Here is an 18,537-nt window from a genome sequence, read left to right as displayed (position 1 = left end):
CTGTCTCTCTTTCTACACCCATGCTTCAATCTCCATGGCTCTCACTTACAGGAAGAAGAAATGGAGGAGTTTGGGGTAAGTGGTGGAGACCTTGCAAACCCACACACAATTCTTATTCTGCTCATTGCATTGTTTTCTTACCTGCTGTATTTTCTGATGCTTTGCATTTTCTCTTAACCCTCTTGCTGACTTCACGTTTAATCTGTTGGGGCTTTTGTTTTTGAGGTCATGATCCATGAGAGCTGTGAAGTGGTTGATGATTGTTCTGGGGAACTGTAGGCCAGGCATACTTCTCAGTCTTCAAAAAGATTTTATTTTAATATGATTTGTGTACTTGGAAATGGAGAAAGCCTAATGCGGGGTTATGGGAGGAAGAACATTAAAAGGAAAAACTGTGCAATTTAAATACTATTGCACAGATATTTAAGTAAATATATATAATGTAAAAAGTGCCCCAAGGTGTTAAAACTACAGTTTTTACAGCTCAACTAACTACTGTTTTCATTCTATAAACCGATACTTTTTAAACATAATTCTTAACAATTCATGTGCTAGTTTCTATATATATATATATGTTTACATTTGCATGATCATTTTATTAACAGATTGACCCATATTACTTCAAAAACTCTTTCACTCAAGGAATAAGAAAACGATTGTGAACAGTGTAGCTAATTTTATTTAAATTTATGTAAAATATCCTCTTTAGGAGAAGTAAATTTCATGTAAATCTCAATGATTTTTAACTGTGTATTGCATGAGCTCCTATATATAATCAGTATTTGCTGGCTTCTATGAAAGAACTGCCTTGAATGCTCTATAGATGAGAAAAGCAGAATTTCCGAGTTGGACTAGAAACATATATATATGTATGTACGTATGATTCTTTTTTAACTTAAGAAAATTTAATCTATATTAGTCTATATTTCCTTGTAACAGTTTACTTACCAGAATGAGGCATGTGATCTTTTGAACGCAGAATACTTGTGTAAGTCTTGGCATGTTTCAAATAGATAAAGGAACCCCATGGTAGAGTGAGCTGCATATCTGCCTTTTCATCTTCCAGGTCTCTCAGCCAGGGTAGTACAAATGCAACAGTGCTAGACGTTGCTCAGACAGGTGGTCATAAAAAGCGGGTACGTCGTAGTTCCTTTCTCAATGCCAAAAAGCTTTACGAAGACGCCCAAATGGCTCGAAAAGTCAAGCAGTACCTGTCCAATTTGGAGCTAGAAATGGATGAGGAGAGTCTGCAGACCTTATCACTGCAGTGTGAGCCAGCAACCAACACATGTGAGTTTTTCCTTAAAGCGGCTGCAGAATCTGAAACGCAGATTTGTTTCCTGAGCAGTGGTATGGGCGGCGACAAGTGGGGCTTAGCACCGAGGGGGCAGTAGCATCCTGGCAACATACTAGCCCCTCCCTTGAATGCTGCCATTGATCCCATGCAGTACTGGCCTAGGCCAGGCCTCCCGTCCAACTCACTTGGCTTGGGCAGGGTGACCACAGAGACTTAGGGGGACGGGTGTTTCCGTTGTGTCTTTGTTGTCTCGCAAAGATACTTCCAAAGTGATGGGCAACCTGAGAGGCGAGAGTGGTGAAGGGCCTGCCTCGTCAGAGGGGTCTGTGACTAGGTGCACCTGCTGCCTTTTATACCCTCAGCCTGACAGCGCCGGCAGGAAGTTGGCCTGACACAGGAAGCAGTGGTTCTGCTGCACGGTACCAAAACGCAGCCTAACGTGTAGTTTCCCAGCCTTCAAAAATCTGACCAGGCTAGAAATGGGGGCAGTTTTCTGCTTGTTTGCATCTGCATTCGTGTAAGATCAAGGCATTTTCCATTTAGGACACTTTCGGGTCTTTTATGGACAGGTTTGAAGATACCCTTGATAGAATTTAAATGTTAGATGAGTTGAGAAGATTCAAGTTACTAGATTTTCCCAGGACACCGAAGAGCTTGTCCTCTGGAGTCAGATTGGTTTGAGTTCAAATCCTGTTTGTTTCTCCAGATAGCAACGTCCCGTTAAGCAACTAACTTGAGCTCCCTAATCCTTAGCTTCTTTACGTGTAAATGGAGGAAGTACATCTGTGTCATTGAGTTGTTTTGAATGTTAATACGTTATACATACAGCATTTTTAATTGTCCTATTCAGATTGTCTTCTATATGCCATGGAATTATATAATCAGTCTAATATTCAAGCTGTATTGGTTGCTATTGGCTAACATAGATAATTTTACCCATAGGATAGAATTTAAGAGTGAAAAGATTATAGTTAATACCATTTATTAAATAAAAACTAAGCTCATACATGTCAAGGAATTTTGAGCTCCATTTTGAAAAGTAATCCTAGTAATTTTCCTGTTGTAGATTTTATCATATATTTCTGCTTTTTATATACACACACACAGCATATTGAACTCTCCACATTTTTCTACTTTTATTTTTAATGTGGTATTTAATAGTATAATCATCATTTGCTAGTTTCATAAAGTAAATATCTTTGTCCTGTCAGGCCTATATTATTTTCTGTAACTAGGGTTCCCTCCCACCCCCATTTCTGCCCTTTATGTGGATAACAGGAAAAAGACATGATACACATTTTCGTGTTCTAAAGTGTAGAAAATGCTTATGCAGTTCTGAACTTGTATATAGCTACTAACTTCTGAAATTTCTTGTTCTGTTTTTAAACCAAACAATTAACAGTGCCTAAGAATCCTGGTGACAAAAAGCCGGTCAAGTCTGAGACCTCCCCAGTGGCTCCAAGGGCAGGGTCGCAACAGAAAGCACAAGCCCAGCCACAGCCCCAACAGCCACCGCCACCACATAAAATCAACCAAGGACTGCAGGTTCCTGCTGTGTCCCTTTATCCCTCTCGAAAGAAAGTACCCGTAAAGGATCTCCCACCTTTTGGTAGGTGATTCAAATCATATCCTCTTTTGAGGCTATTTGGTGTCATGTTTTTCAGATTAGGAAAAAATCCTTATCTTGAATAACTCTAATATACTTGAGTCTCTGTTTGATTGTTACCTCTTAGTAAAACATTAATGTTCAGAAAGTTAAATTTTACTGTTACCAGTGGAAGGGACTGTTTACTGTTTATTCTATAGAGTGTCTCCTTGAATCATGCTCATTTGTTACTGGGAGGGGAGGGCGTGTGAAATGGGAGTGTTAGTATATATCTATTAGTTTTGTCCCTTTATGTAAATAGTACAACAAAGTTATATTTCATAAAATGTATGGGTTCTTTTTTGTACATTTATGTGAAAGGAAACAATGTTAATAAAAGGGGGAAAAAAAAAAACCTTCCTACCCAGGGACACCCTGTCCTTATGAGGTGGGCAAGAGTCTTCCAGTAGGTCCTTCGTATACTTTATCTTTGGCTCTTTCTTCCTGGTCAGCATATATGCCATTTGTTGAATTTGGGGAAGAGTGACAAAAGAATATCTTTGCTTGACATTTCCGCTTTGATTTGTATTTGTATTTGTATTACTCTCCCTATCACAAACTGAATTACAGATTTCTTTGTCCGTCATCTTATTAATATTCATATCTTCCTAAATCCCCTGCAACCTGACTTCTGTTTCCTCTTTTACACTGACCTTCTTATATGGAAGTTTATCAGTCTTTCTTTTACTTAAATATAACTTTTTAGCCAAATGTGTAGGTGTGCCTGAATATAAAGCACTTTTTTAATCTCTGCATAATGCTGGCCTTGGAATTTTTTCCCAAATTACAACTGTTTATTCGTACAGCTTTAGTGTAGTTAACATTTTCATGCGTGTTGTGTATATCAGCATGTATATACATAAATATTGCTTTAAAAGTGGTCTTTAAGTAACTGTATTAAAACAAGATCAGATGTTTACATGAGGTGAAATGAAGGCTTAAATCTGTGTTAAATTTCACCGCCTCCTTTTTAATGGATCCTGGTAAGTCTAAGAACATTAAAACTAGCATTGACTGAGGCAGTGTCAGGTATTTCCAGGTATTTCCAAGTATCTCTTTGTCGTTCAGAAATAAGGCAATTGAGAGTGCCTCATAAGAATACTAGAGGCTTTGTAAACTATTTTAATGTGACTCCCCCATTTCTAAAAATATTTCTTGGGGGGGAAATCACCTTATATTGGGATACGTAATCCTTTTTCTTCTACCCTCATCCTTCTTGATCCTACGCTTGGCACTAGATCACTCCCTTCTGAAATCGTCTCCTGTGGTTTCTGTGACACAGGGCACTTCCATGGGTCTACTTCTGCTTTTCTTGCATCTACTTATTTGATCGAATATTAACTTCATGGAATTCCCTAGAACGTTTTATTCACTTTTCTTACTACCTCTGGTTAGCTCTTGGCTCGTTAGTTTTCTCCCATCATTCCCACTTCTCCTGAGCCAACACACCCAGTAATACCAAAATACCTGTTTGAGTTCACCAAAATACTCAGCCTTGAATTCTAATAATAAATATTCTTAGCTGATGACTTTTGTCCTAAATTCTAATATTTTCAAATTGTTCATTTTTTTTTCTTCATTGTTGTCTGATGTCAACATATTGTTGAATGAATGTTGATTAAGATTTAGAATCTAAAGTAAAATATCAAAAGCAGTCTATTTCTAGCACTCCAGCAGATCCCAGTCCGAAACCGCATTACAGGTACTGTGTGACTTCTGTAAGCTTACTGTTTATACCATGATGATATTACAAGCAGGTTGAAACGAAATGTAACATTAAATCATCCAAAAAGATTTTATTCATGTGATTCCTTTTTACTCATGAAAATACATATTTCTTTCTTTCTTTTATAGGCATATACTCTCCACAAGCTTTAAAGAAAATTCTTTCTTTGTCTGAAGAAGGAAGTCTGGAGCGTCATAAAAAACAAGCAGAAGACACTGTGTCAAACGCATCTTCCCAGCTTTCTTCTCCTCCCACTTCTCCACAGAGTTCTCCAAGGAAAGGTAGAACTAAATTACTCACTGTTTTCCTTTATAGCAATCTATACATTTCAGCTGCAATAAATTCCAGATTTATATATCACGTCATTTTTGATGTTCGGGTCATTTAAAATGATGTCCTATATAATGCCCAATGGATTTCCCCCCCCCCCACCCCCCCTGGTTTATAAATTTGGAAGAATTTTGGTATTTCTTAATAGTAAATAGTGTTAAACTACATATTGCCGTTTAAAACATATATATATATATATGGTTTTTATTGATTGTAAGTATGGAAATAATTTTTATAGTAAAAGGTGTTCTAACTAAATATAATTATATAACATTAACTGCAGAGTAGAAAGCTTTAAAAACATAAGAAAACTAATATCTTCCTGATTTATTTTTTCATTGTATTAACACGGGTCTTGATTATCTTTTTTTTGTTGCTATTTTATTTTCAAAGAGATTAAATTTTAGGCAAAGTCACTTCTTTATGTTGATGCTTTCTTATATTAAAATAATAGTAATTTTTTGCTGAATAACCCTCCAAGTTCCTTTCTCTTTCTACCCTTTAACTGAATGGGTATAAACCAGTAATAAATGGCTAAGACAGTTTTCTCTAGAGGAAGGCCAAAAAGATGAATAAATTGTTAGATTTCACTGACATAACAAATACCTTTTCAGCTTTACTTCTTAGATATTTCAGACATGGATGCATTTTGTGTGCGTATCAGTCTCTCCTGTCCTTGTTAAATGGATACATCTAAATTCTTTTCTCATCCTGTTGTTAGGTGGCAGTGACAATCAGCTGAGATCTTTTGGCTCCGGGCAGTTGGACTTAACCAGTTCCTCCTCTTCTCTTGGAAGTGAGAACAGTAACAAGAATAACAATGCTCCACGGACCTATGGGATAGGTGGGGTTTACAGAACCAAAGACGGGGTGGGAAAGAGAGGAATTTTCTCATTATTAGTTAAGGAAAATGGGAGAATTCCTCTAAATGTCAAGTGCTCCACCCAAGTGATTATTTTTCTAGAGGTGTTTTTTTGAGAGGACTGTTCAGGGAACGCTTTAAATCTTGTCCATCAGAACTTTCAGTGTCCTCTAAAAAAAGACTTCTCATAGATGAATGCATTAAATCTTATCAAGACCTGTGCAACCTTTAAAAAATAAATCAGGAATTAACAAGTTACTGAAAGGATGGGGAAGTCCTTATAGAAGGTAAATCAGCAACATTTAGGTGTTCTATTTTTAATTTTTTTATTAGGTAAGTGGCATTGAAAAATCTGCATCGCATACACATAATCATATAAAACCAGTATTTTAAGTAATGTGAGATCTATACTAATATTGTTTAAAAAATGAGTACTGAGAAAGAAGATTTGAATTTTTTCATTAAAAATATCAAGACAAGCACCTCTTTCTTTGTGGCTTTCAAAATTATTTTTAGCAGCAAAGGAGAGTTAAGGGTCCTTCAGGACATCAGTTTAGACACAGTGATGGTCTAGGGAGAAACTGGAGATTTTGCACATTACATCCTTCAAAACAATTGGCTTCTTTGCGATTCATCCAATATAATATTAATACTGAAAAACAAATGGCAAAAACCCAAAGGTATTTTCTTCAGGTATTTCAGGTATTATTCTTACATGTCCACTTGAAATGGTAAGACACATACTTCTAGCTGAATATTCTCTGCCATAAAGTTCTAAAAATTAAAAACTTCATTGAAGATTACTGACTTTGCAGTTAAAAAAGTACTTTTAAACTTATCATACTTATTCTTCTTAGTTTCTTTTATATAGACTAATAGTATTATTTATACCTAAAGGAGCTAAGAATAGTCAACTAGTGCCATGATTTCTGCAAAATTTCCTAGTGCACATAACAGTGTTTCTTTTTTTCTTCTTTAAACTTTCATGAAACATGTTAAATTTCATTTGAGTAAAAGTTTACCTTACCAGTCACCCAAGTCTCCACAAGTAAAATGGTTTTTCCCTCACTTCAATGGTGGTACCTTTGGCCTGCATTTTGGTTTTGCTTCTATTTGGTAGACTCCAGTTTTATGTTGTAAACCTATGGTGTCTAATTAATATGGTCGTTATTTCCCATGCAGGCTACGCTCTGGCTCCCAGTGGTACTGTGGATAATTTCTCAGATTCTGGTCACAGTGAGATTTCTTCACGATCCAGTATTGTCAGCAATTCTTCCTTTGACTCAGTGCCAGTCTCGCTGCATGATGAGAGGCGCCAGAGGCATTCTGTCAGCATTGTGGAGACAAACCTCGGTGTGGGCAGGATGGAAAGGCGGACTGTGATTGAACCAGACCAGTACAGCTTAGGGTGGGCAGCGTTTCTTTAGTGTTCTTTTACATTCCTTCTTCCATCCTTTAAAAATTAGTCCTTTATTCTGGATGTGGATTTCTGTTATTTTACCTACTGCCCAAGAAATGCTCACCCATCCCAGTTCTAATTTTTACAACGTCTAGATTAAGTTCCGTGCAATTTTTGTTGTATGCACTGCTTTTCAAGTTAGCTTTATTCTTGGAATACAGTTGCTCTGTGCTAAAGGAAGAGGCTGGTTTCAGGATGTACCAGGTCCTGTGTGTGCGCTGCCTCCCTGAAATCAGATTATGTTGACTCGTCCTTTAACCTTCTAAGGAAAGGGTTCCTTTATTATATATAAGCAAGTTGTTGTTCTTTTCCCTCTGTATTGGTGATGACAAGGTGAGCAAACTGGATGTGGCAGAACTGGCCAGGAGAATGAAACTCGGGGGTGCTTTTATCCTCTTCCTGTGATGAAACAAAGCCACCCTTCTGGGGGGAGAAAACGTATTTTGGTTTTATATCACAGATTTATTAACAATCTTGCACTTTTTCCCCTTTTCATTTTCAACCACGTAGGTCCTATGCACCAATGTCTGAGAGCCGAGGCTTGTATGCTACAGCTACAGTAATTTCTTCCCCAAGCACAGAGGAACTTTCCCAAGACCAAGGGGATCGTGCGTCACTCGATGCCGCCGACAGTGGCCGTGGGAGCTGGACGTCGTGCTCAAGTGGCTCACATGATAATATACAGACCATTCAGCACCAGAGAAGCTGGGAAACACTTCCATTTGGGCACACTCACTTTGATTATTCAGGGGATCCTGCAGGTTTATGGGCCTCAAGTAGCCATATGGACCAACTTATGTTTTCTGATCACAGCACAAAGTACAACAGGCAAAATCAAAGTAGAGAGAGTCTTGAACAAGCCCAATCCCGGGCAAGCTGGGCATCTTCCACAGGATACTGGGGAGAAGACTCGGAAGGTGACACAGGCACAATAAAGCGAAGGGGTGGAAAAGATGTTTCCATTGAAGCCGAAAGCAGTAGCATCACCTCTGTGACCACAGAAGAAGCCAAACCTGTTCCTACGCCGGCCCACATAGCTGTGACGTCGAGTACTACAAAGGGACTTATTGGTAAGCTTATTAGAGAGCTTTGTCAGATCTCACCTTTCAAAGGTAAAATTATGTGTTCATGGTTCTTTTCCTCATCTTGACCCACCCGTTGTTGTCGGGGGCTTCCAAATTAGCGGTATGTTCAGGATTTTGAAATAAGAGTAGTGAAGAGCCCAGGTTCTGTGGTCAGGTACGTACAGATATATTCCAGCATAATAAACAGTCTGTACATTTTAGCAGTCAAGATCAGCAGATTATCATTATGGATGTTTTCTTACCTTTTAGGCTAAAAGTATCAGAAGGATGCCCATTCTTTCTAAAGGAAGAATTTTTTGCGTAATCGGAGCTGTTTTAAAAGTTCTATTTTGTTCCTTGAATTCTACTTAGAACTTGACACTTTGCATATATAAATCTTCCATTCACTTTTGTTATGCAGATAAATCATGTGCTGCACACTGTAGAACAAGGAAGAGGGTGCTGAGAAGTAGCATAAAGCATAAGAGCATAGGCTACGAATTTGGTGGATTGGGGGTTGAATCCCTGTTTGCCACTTTACTCACTTTGTGACATATGGGCGAGGAACTAACCTATATCTGCTTCTTCCTTTGTGAAACGAGCTTAATAATTTCTATCAATACGGTTGATGTGGGGATTAAAGGAACTCAATGGAAAGCACTTAGAACTGTGCCTAGATAGTAATTTATAAGTATTTGAAAGATGTTTTTGCTTTGCTGCTGCTGTTTCTCTTATGAAGTCTCTCATGTTCCCCCATTCCTATCAGGTTGTATTTTCTATGGCATAGTCAACATCTACGTAACTGAAGTGTAGGAATAAATTACCGGATACAGAGTCAGAGACTCTATAAATATAGAATGGAATTTATTAATAGGGAAATTGTTATTTTGCCATATAAATAGTCATGGATGGATAACAGTTAATACCTTGTCTTGGGATGCAATTTTTAAAGCACTTTCTTTTAACAAACTAATACTTAGAATTTTGATTGCAAAGATGGGAATGAGTTTCATTCCTAATAACTGAATCTATGAAGTTCCAGAAAATAAAACTCTCATTCTACTTGGCTTCACAGATTTCATGTTCTAGGTCATGAACGTTAATAAAGGACTTTAAAAGAAATACATACCTTATAGTTTAGAGTTTTAAAATTTGTGTCAATTTTTGCACGACTTTTCCAAATTTAATTCTCTTTTCCAAAGTGAGGTCCAAGACCTGAAAGTAATGTACGATTGATTTTCTGCCTGACAAGGGTAAATGCCCAGGTAATATGGACTAGCTTACCTTGTCCTTAGGGTAGGGGGAGAAGGAGGAAGGAAACTTTTAGCAGGCACTACTAATATCTCCCAGGCATAATACTACGATTTTATGTTTTCTCTTTGCTTAAACTTTCCAATAAACCCAAGGGTTAAGTGTTAACCTTATTACTATTTTATAGTGAAATGCAAGATCTGAATGAGTCTGTTTAGTAACGTCTCTCACCAGTTATTTTACCATGGTGATAACCATTGAGAATATTTGGCCCAGTTAACATCCATTTCCTCACCTGCCATATCCCCCACACAACATAAATCACATTTGTCATTGCACGGTGTTTGCTGTCTCAATAATTGGTTTTATAATTTAAAAAAATTTTTTTAATGTTTTATTATTTTTGAGACAGAGACAGAGCATGAACGGGGGAGGGTCAGAGAGAGAGGGAGACACAGAATCCGAAGCAGGCTCCAGGCTCTGAGCTGTCAGCACAGAGCCTGACGCGGGGCTTGAACTCACGGACCGTGAGATCATGACCTGAGCCGAAGTCGGACGCTTAACCGACTGAGTCACCCAGGCGCCCCAGTTTTATAATTTATCGTAAACATTTGTGGCATGAAATAAACGTCCACAAAATTTGCAATGACCGGTACATTGTCTTCACTACAGTGCGGAAGGAGGGCAGGTATCGAGAGCCCCCGCCCACCCCTCCAGGCTACATTGGAATCCCCATCACTGACTTTCCAGAAGGACATTCCCATCCTGCCAGGAAACCTCCGGACTACAACGTGGCACTTCAGAGATCTCGGATGGTCGCCCGACCCACCGACACAGCTGGGCCTTCGCCTGCACAGCAGACACACGGGCCTCCAGCGAGCGGCAGGCCAGTGAACAAACCGCAGTGGCATAAGCCCAATGAGTGTGACCCGCGCCTCGCCCCCTACCAGTCTCAAGGGTTTTCCACCGAGGAGGATGGTATATATACGCATTCTTAAAACCATAGCATTAGTGTGTTCACTTATTCTGCCTGTGAGCTTTCGAGGGCATTTGTTTTCTTAACACCTTGGTCAGCTGCGTCTTTAGCCATATCCTACATAAGGAACATTTTGTGTTCAGAGTTGGTTCGTTCCTGAACGTGTTTAGAAATACCAAAGATTGCCGAGGGGACACTTGCAATAAAGTGTGTTACATGACTAGATTTCTTACTGATTCTCAAAGTTTCTCTGTGGAAATGTATTTGGACTTTTAACAAGATCCGAATGAAAGTCTGATAAAGAAGCATACCTTATAGCTTCTTTGCCGCCTTTCTATAAATCTACCTGGCCATGTTGGAATGAGGGTGATGGAGATCACCCTCTGCCCTTGTTTAACATGTTTTATTATGCAAATAATCATAATGGAAAAAAAGTAAAAGACAAAAAATGAAAATCACTTCTAGTCCTACCTCTTGCAGATAGCCATTATTAACATTTTGTTACATATCCTTCTAGATTTATGTGTGCGTATATATTATTTAAAGTCCCATGCTGCTTCATAATTTTCAATTAATTTATTAACTTTGCAATCAGTAAGCATACGATATTTATATCTTCTACTGTGTATATTTAAAGATATGCATCATATGTACTTTTTTTAAAACTTTAGTATTAATCATTACTTAGAAAAAAAGGGAAAAGATTTTAAGTGAGCTATACTAAAAACATAGCTATGGTATTTTTATTTAACCTATCAGTGAATGTATTCTCTCTAGCAGAGAAATGACTTGCCTGCTCACTTTTTTTTTTTTTTTTTCCTTTCTTTCTTTTTTTTCCTCATTGTGTTTGCAGAAGATGAACAAGTATCTGCTGTTTGAGGCACAGGCTTTTCTGGATCCAGAGTTAGCCACCTAAAAGGAGAGCACAAGAAGACGTCCCTAGCAGTGGAGCCGTGGAACTCGCATTCTGAGGATGGTGGACCAGTTTGCCTCCTTCCCTGCCTTAAAAGCAGCATGGGGCTTCTTCTCCCCTTCTTCCTTTCCCCTTTGCATGTGAAATACTGTGAAGAAATTGCCCTGGCACTTTTCAGACTTTGTTGCTTGAAATGCACAGTGCAGCAATCTTCGAGCTCCCACTGTTGCTGCCTGCCACATCACACAGTATCATTCCCAATTCCAAGATCATCACAACAAGATGATTCACTCTGGCTGCACTTCTCAATGCCTGGAAGGATTTTTTTAAATCTTCCTTTTAGATTTCAATCCAGTCCTAGCACTTGGTCTCATTGGGATAATGAGAAAAGCTAGCCATTGAACTACTTGGGGCCTTTAACCCATCAAAGAAGACAAAGAAAAACAATGAAATCCTCTTGAGTACAGTGCTTTGTCCACTTGTTTACAATGTCTTTTTTTTTTTTTTTTTTTTAATGAATTTAAAGATTGTGTTCAGAGAGTAAATGTTCTATTCATTTGATGATCACAGTATTATTTTGAACCTTTAAGTAGGGTTGCCAGCCTGGGTTTCTAAAAAACCAAATATGCCGGACAGGGTGTGGTCACACCAAGAAGAGGGAAGACCTGGCTTGCGACCCTGTCTTCCTGTGTCCTTCTGGCCTCACCCGTGAAGTGCCCTATCCTGGAAGTAGAAGATGTTAGCCAATTACTTAGATACCAAGACACCTCATCCACTCCTTCCCCAGTGGGTGGGGTTCTTCTGTAAAACTGTTTGCACATGGCCAGGGGAGGGAAAAAGGACTCTTGTGTCCTGTGTCTGAGCCTTATGGAGTGCAGGACAGTGTCGTTTGAGGGCGTGTCCTGCTCCATCGAGACGGATGGCAAACCCCGTTTTTTTAAGTTATGTTTCTTTGATTTTTGTTAAATTAGTTTTAGGGATTTTTTTTTTTTTTTCATTTTTAAAGAGAAACGTTTGTAACTGGATAGCATTGCAGTGAAAGCAGCTTGGGATATTGGAGCTAACGCCAGCTGTTAATACTGCTCTTTCGAGACAGCCTCCCTGTACCGAACTGGCATTAGGGAATAAACAAGCCTTTAACGTGATAGAGGAACAAAAGATCAAAAACCTGATTAGACATGCCAGCCTTTGCGAGGTGGGTTAGTCACCAAAGACTAACCTGGAAGTGGCTTTATGGACGCTGCAGATAGAGAAGGCCTACGTGTAGCAACCACCTGCTCACAGCTGCTATTAACCCTATAGTGACTGAAATGACCCCTCCACTCTATTTTTGTGTTGTTTTTGCACAGACTCCGGAAAAGTGAAGGCTGCCAATCCGAGTAGTACTCAAATGTGAGGAACTGCTGGTCTTGGATTTTTTTTCCATTAAATTCAGCTGATCATATTGATCAGTAGATAAACGTAAATAGCTTCAAATTTTAAAAGTCAAATTGCAGTGTTTTTTCACTGCATCAAAACGATGTCAGTGCTTTATTTAATAAATCTCTTCTGTATCATGGCATTTGTCTACTTGCTTATATATTACATTGTCAATTATGCATTTGTAATTTTCCATGTAATAGGCATTATTTGCCAGTTTTCTTATATAGGCTGTGGACCTCATGTGCAGATAGACAGACAGAAACCTAGCTCTACCACAAGTCGCACAAACGTTACCTAAGCATTAAGTAATTGTAGAACATAGGACTGCTAATCTCAGTTCGCTCTGTGATGTCAAGTGCAGAATGTACAATTAACTGGTGATTTCCTCATACTTTTGATACTACTTGTACCTGTATGTCTTTTAGAAAGACATTGGTGGAGTCTGTATCCCTTTTGTATTTTTAATACAATAATTGTACATATTGGTTATATTTTTGTTGAAGATGGTAGAAATGTACTATGTTTATGCTTCTACATCCAGTTTGTACAAGCTGGAAAATAAATAAATATAACATAAAGCCTGGTCTCTATCCTTAATGAATCGTGCATGCTTTTTATTACTGAAGTGTAATAAGGCCTTTGGGTCTTACTGCAGGACCAAGCCCTCAGAAGGTCAAGGAGATTTAGCCTAGTTAGTATAAAAACTACCTAAAACTATTCTTTTAGGTAGCTTTCTGTTGAATCAAAGATACTAATATCACAAACCAAACCACATTCAGAATTCAGTGTTTCTTGAGATTCAGTGAAAAATAATGATGATCCATATATATTTACAGAGCATTGGTCTCTTCTCAACTCTTTCTTTTCCAATAAAAATTTCTGTGGGACATACTTTAATTCCCAGTGTGCATAATGAGAAACAGGACCTCAGAGAACATAAACTGTTATTCACGATCATGACCACTAAGTTCAAGGTACAATGTAGCTAATGATTTGAGACTTCTGAGCACATAAAATATTGTTATGTCTAGGAGTTGTGTTATTTGGTAAGTCTGAGTAATGCTTCAGTCTATCAGAAGGGCACTTAGACTTAAAAGGTAAAAATCAGTTCAGCAGCAACCTATTTAAGCACTTTTGAAATCAAGGACTCATTCCTTAGCCTCAAGCAGACATAAAGAAAAGTGGTACCACTCACTGGGAAGCCTCAGAAGCTGGAGTGGAAGCATATGGGAGCACGTGCACAAAATGTGAGAAAGTCTAAAAAGGAGTCAGAAGTTTAGCCCTACTACTCAAGTGGCCACTGGCCAAACTTAAAAAGCTTTCTGAATCAGCATTTGTGCTAGCTGTCTTGGTGAGGACATGTTGAAAATCTGGCCGAGACAATTGGAGAATTAAAACGAGTAGCTTCAACCATACCTTTTAAAAAATGAAGGTATTGTGTATAGATGTGTTGTTATGTGTTTGCCTCTATTCGTTATAAAAGCCATTCATTACTCAGGGACACTCTTATCAAAACAACCACCTATGCTTTAATGCAATGCTCAATTTAAATTTGTCATTCAAAAAGCTTAATTTTCTCCAATCTGGCTGGAAAAAATTAAGAATCTGATGCCAACAAGCTCTTCGTCCTAACTTTTTGTATTCTTAAAACAGGAAAATGACTAAACCACGATGCCCATTAAAAACCCTTTTATATTTTAGGTTACCTTTAAGTAGGCAAAGACTTGTCTCTGCTTCAGGGATTCAAGAAAATCCATGTTCATCAGATGTAATCAACAGCAGTGACAGAGTTTAATCCGTGTCCTGTTAGTAACAGAATTTGGTCAAGTTTTAGGAATGTTGTAGAAGATACTTTGTTGGCAAATATCTGATGCTCTATCCCCTAATCAAAAAGGCAACACAGACCCAAGTCTGTTTCCATGCACACAAGTTAAAGCCCTCCAAATATTCTCAGCTTAAACCTGTCGTCCTATATTGGGAAGTAATAGAGCTTATGTTCATCTATGCTTTAATATATTTTAGCTCCAGTTCACTGATACTATCTCCCCAAATGTTCCTGAGTGATGCAAGCTTCTGAGAATGTATCAACAACGCCTGGTAGGTCTGTGTACTAATGTATTAATGCATTATTGCACTCATGTTTTTGTCAAAAATAGGAAGCTCTCTGAGTCCTTGATTCTGTGATCTAATTCTCCTTTAACAATAGCTTACTCAAAGAAAAAGTGAAGCAAGTTGTTGATGGAGAGGGAAATGATTTCATTAATATTCATAATGTCAAGAAGAATGTTGAAAGGGGCAGTAATGTAGCTTTAATGAATAGGACAGACTGTAGCCAAGCTGACATGACTTTCAAGAAAGACTTTAAAGCGAATGACAATTTACCCAACTGAAAGGGAGACAGACACACTGGAACTGAAAAATAATGTGTGAATTGCACTTTTTCAACGTTCACGTTTTTTTGCAAGCAGGATAAAATTCCTGCCTATGATTGAAATTACACTCATTGCCCAGTTTTTACAATGCCATGATTATATAACAGGAAAATTTTATAGAGGTGATCAAAACATTGCATGCAAGGTTAAAGAATCGTAGAAAAGGCTTTATTTCATGGGCAATCAATGAGGTCATAACAATTTTCATTGTGGGAAAAATTGGGTATGGATATACTATCAAAGTAAACTTAATGTCAAATGACCAATTTTATAGAGGAGGGGAAATAATGAAATAAATTCAGTTCAGGGTACTCCACAACTCCAAAATAAAAGCAAGTTCCGTTTTTTCTGTAAATAGTTCCATAAAATTTAAGGAGCTTTGTTAATAACATTAACTATTTGACCTAACACTGAGTAGTTGCCATGCAGTACGGTCTGATGCGAACCAATGAATTAACAGTATGGCAGAATATTTGAGGCCTTCCTTAATTTATATAGATATATAATTTATGCAAAACATTTTTTCAGATAAGATTATAAAACTGATGTAGGATTAAGTCAGTGTCACGTGTAGCATTGAGATGAAAATGTGTGCAGTGCTTCCAGATGTAAATGAGTTGATTTCAATCATATTGTGCACTTACTATGCTCTACGCACTTTCTTCTAGATGGTGGATACAGATTTCATTAATGTGAAATGTGTCTTTTAATTACAGTTTTTTGTTTTGGTTTTTGCAAAGTGTCTCCCGTTTCTCGGGCCTCAGAGGGGAGAACTTAGTGATCTTAATATCTTATCAAGTAGTCTTGATCACTGCTGGATCAAAGGCGATACCAGTCCCAAGAGTTGCCCATGTAGGTTTACCAGCAATGTGTAAGAGGGTCCTTGACTAAGCACTGTGACCAGTAGGGAAAGTAACAACCAACTTGAACTCATCACGTTCTCTTTGGGGTATTTCTGTGAGAAGGCAAAAAAGAGCAAAAGCTATACTCAAATCAGTATACAGAAGCTATGAGACGAGAAAGTGATGACTATGCAGAAATCACAAATAAGTAGGGGTCTCTGAAGTCCAGCAAGGGATTAATCAGAGACAGGAGTGAGGGTAAAAGCTTAGTGTAACACACACCTGTTTCTTACGAAGAAACCAACAGTATGTCTTCATTGTACCTGAATAGATTTCCAGTCTCGGAACAATCCCCTTGCAGCTTGGCTCTATGAAATGTGTTTATTCTTCCCGCAACCAGGATGAAAAGCCATTCCCATTCTTTGTGTTTCCTTTTCTGACAACTGTTCTTCTCAGCACCTAGAAAAATGCCTGGGATATTATAAAGGTTTTTAGTACATGAATATCTTACCAAGCACCCTAAAGGGCCCAATTTACACTAATAGATTTGACAATCAGAATCAGCCAATGTGCATTTATTGAGGGGCATCTATAACTGCCCAGTACTGGTAAATATTCAGAAGTAACATAAAGTACTTTGTTAAAAAAAATTATTTTTTCTTTATTGAGGTATAGTTGACAAATACATGACTCTTAACAGGAGTAGCCAGGATTAAGATTAAAATGGGGCACCTGGGTGGCTTAGTCTGTTAAGCATCCAACCCTTGGTTTCCGCAGTCCCGATCTCATGATTTGTGAGTTCGAGCCCTGCACCGGGCTCTGCACTGTCAGGGCGGAGTCTGCTTGGGATTGTCTCTGCCCCTCCCCTAGTCACACACTCTCTCTCAAAATAAATAAATAAAACTTAAAAAAAAGACAAAGAATAAAATACTATTTAAGAGTTCTGTGTGGCTTCGGTTCAGATAGGCAAAAGACCAGTAAAGACTGAAGCATCCATAAAGGAGTGTTCAGTTCTCCTTTGAAGTATCAGGAAGATTTGATGAACAAAGGCATTGCCTATGGGACACTGAGGAGACACACTTAACTGCATGGACATCAGGATTAGGAGAAATTAGTGCAATAATTAGGGGAATGTGAGATTACATGTAACAAAATAGTTACAGAGATTGTATTTATTTTAGGGGATCAGAGCTTATGAAAGGGCAAGAGCGAAAGGATCTTTGATGAGACAGTATTATTCAAGAAAGATCTGATTTGGCAGGACTCTAGGATGTAAGGGTGAACCAGGGAGAAGGTAGTTTGCGGGAAAAAAAATCCACAATAATCTAGGCCTGGGCTAGTCAAGTCCTGGAAAGCGTGTCAGGGGAGCAGAAGCAATTCAAAGGGGGGAAAAATAATAGTACTTGGTATCCATTAGGATAGGATAAATTAAAGGAAAATTAAGCCCCTCTCCCCGCCAAAACAAAGTCTTACAATTCTTTGAGTACTTAAGATAAAGGAAGTGGGGCGTCTGGGTGTGTGAGTTAGTTAAGCATCTGACTTCGGCTCAGGGCATGATCTCACAGTTCATGAGTTCGAGCCTTCCATTGGGCTGTGTGTGGACAGACAGCTCAAAACCTGGAGCCTGCTTCAGATTCTGTGTCTCCCTCCCTCCCTGCCCCTGCCACTCCCCCACTCATGCTCTTCCTCTCCCTCTCTCTCAAAAATAAAGAAGAAAGATAAAGGAAGTAACGGTGACAAAGATAAGGAAGCTGCAGAAAATACTGATTTTTTAAACTAAGTCAAAAAAAGATTTTTGTCCAGGGGATTCTACTTTATGTTCTACTTTAATGCCCATCATACCTCCTGCACCCAGGTTGAAGAAGGCGGTATTCTACCCTACTTAGGTACCATTATTGGTGAGTCCTCATGGCTTATTCACTACGTTTTCCAAAATGTGTTTGATTCATTCTTTTATATCACTGTCTAGGTTTTAAATCTTTGAGGGCAGGCTATTACACCTAACCAAACTATTTCTAGCACTATGCACCCTGTGGTTATGCTTAAATGATAGTATTTGTGTGATCTTGGATCAGCTGGTTAGTTTTTTTATAGCACTCCAAAAGACCAAAAGTATAGAAGAAACAAAACACGCAAGCAGAATGTGAATAAATAGAATGAAAAGAGCCAGAGAATTTGAGTGGGTAAGGGGTTAGGCCACAGCCTCACAAAATTATACTTACTGATTCACATGAAAAGCTAGACCCAGAGAAGGACGTTTACAGCATGGCATTTTGAAGACTTGCCTCAAAAAAGGCCCTCCCCAGGGGCATCTAGGT

General features: G+C 38.4%; 1 protein-coding gene and 1 long non-coding RNA gene across 16 annotated transcripts in view; one reads left to right on the top strand and one right to left on the bottom strand.

Annotated features, from left to right (window-relative positions):
• The window catches only part of RAPGEF2 (Rap guanine nucleotide exchange factor 2), a 246,268-nt gene extending 232,745 nt beyond the window's left edge, over positions 1–13,523 (top strand). For 9 of the 15 annotated variants that reach the window (XM_053216760.1, XM_027068254.2, XM_053216763.1 and 6 more), the window contains 9 exons: positions 52–75; positions 1,067–1,290; positions 2,700–2,906; positions 4,797–4,949; positions 5,720–5,842; positions 7,043–7,268; positions 7,830–8,389; positions 10,307–10,612; positions 11,464–13,523. In XM_053216760.1, the coding sequence (XP_053072735.1) occupies positions 52–75; positions 1,067–1,290; positions 2,700–2,906; positions 4,797–4,949; positions 5,720–5,842; positions 7,043–7,268; positions 7,830–8,389; positions 10,307–10,612; positions 11,464–11,489 (1,849 nt within the window). In that variant the 3' untranslated portion in view covers positions 11,490–13,523. The remainder of the gene's footprint in view (positions 1–51; positions 76–1,066; positions 1,291–2,699; positions 2,907–4,796; positions 4,950–5,719; positions 5,843–7,042; positions 7,269–7,829; positions 8,390–10,306; positions 10,613–11,463) is intronic. The other 6 variants (XM_053216765.1, XM_053216764.1, XM_015063690.3 and 3 more) reach the window with 3 other exon arrangements.
• Positions 13,524–14,627: 1,104 nt separating this feature from the next.
• LOC128314432 (uncharacterized) overlaps positions 14,628–18,537 on the bottom strand; it is a 93,852-nt gene continuing 89,942 nt past the window's right edge. The window contains exons 3-4 of the long non-coding RNA XR_008296056.1: positions 16,543–16,678; positions 14,628–14,748 (exon numbers count right to left, since the gene is read on the bottom strand). This is a non-coding gene — a long non-coding RNA (uncharacterized LOC128314432). The remainder of the gene's footprint in view (positions 14,749–16,542; positions 16,679–18,537) is intronic.

This window comes from Acinonyx jubatus, chromosome B1 (genome assembly GCF_027475565.1).
Source record: "Acinonyx jubatus isolate Ajub_Pintada_27869175 chromosome B1, VMU_Ajub_asm_v1.0, whole genome shotgun sequence".
In the NCBI taxonomy this organism is placed as follows: domain Eukaryota; kingdom Metazoa; phylum Chordata; class Mammalia; order Carnivora; family Felidae; genus Acinonyx; species Acinonyx jubatus.
The sequence above is the reverse complement of the archived record's forward strand: the minus strand, read 5'-3'. Positions and strand labels throughout refer to the sequence as shown.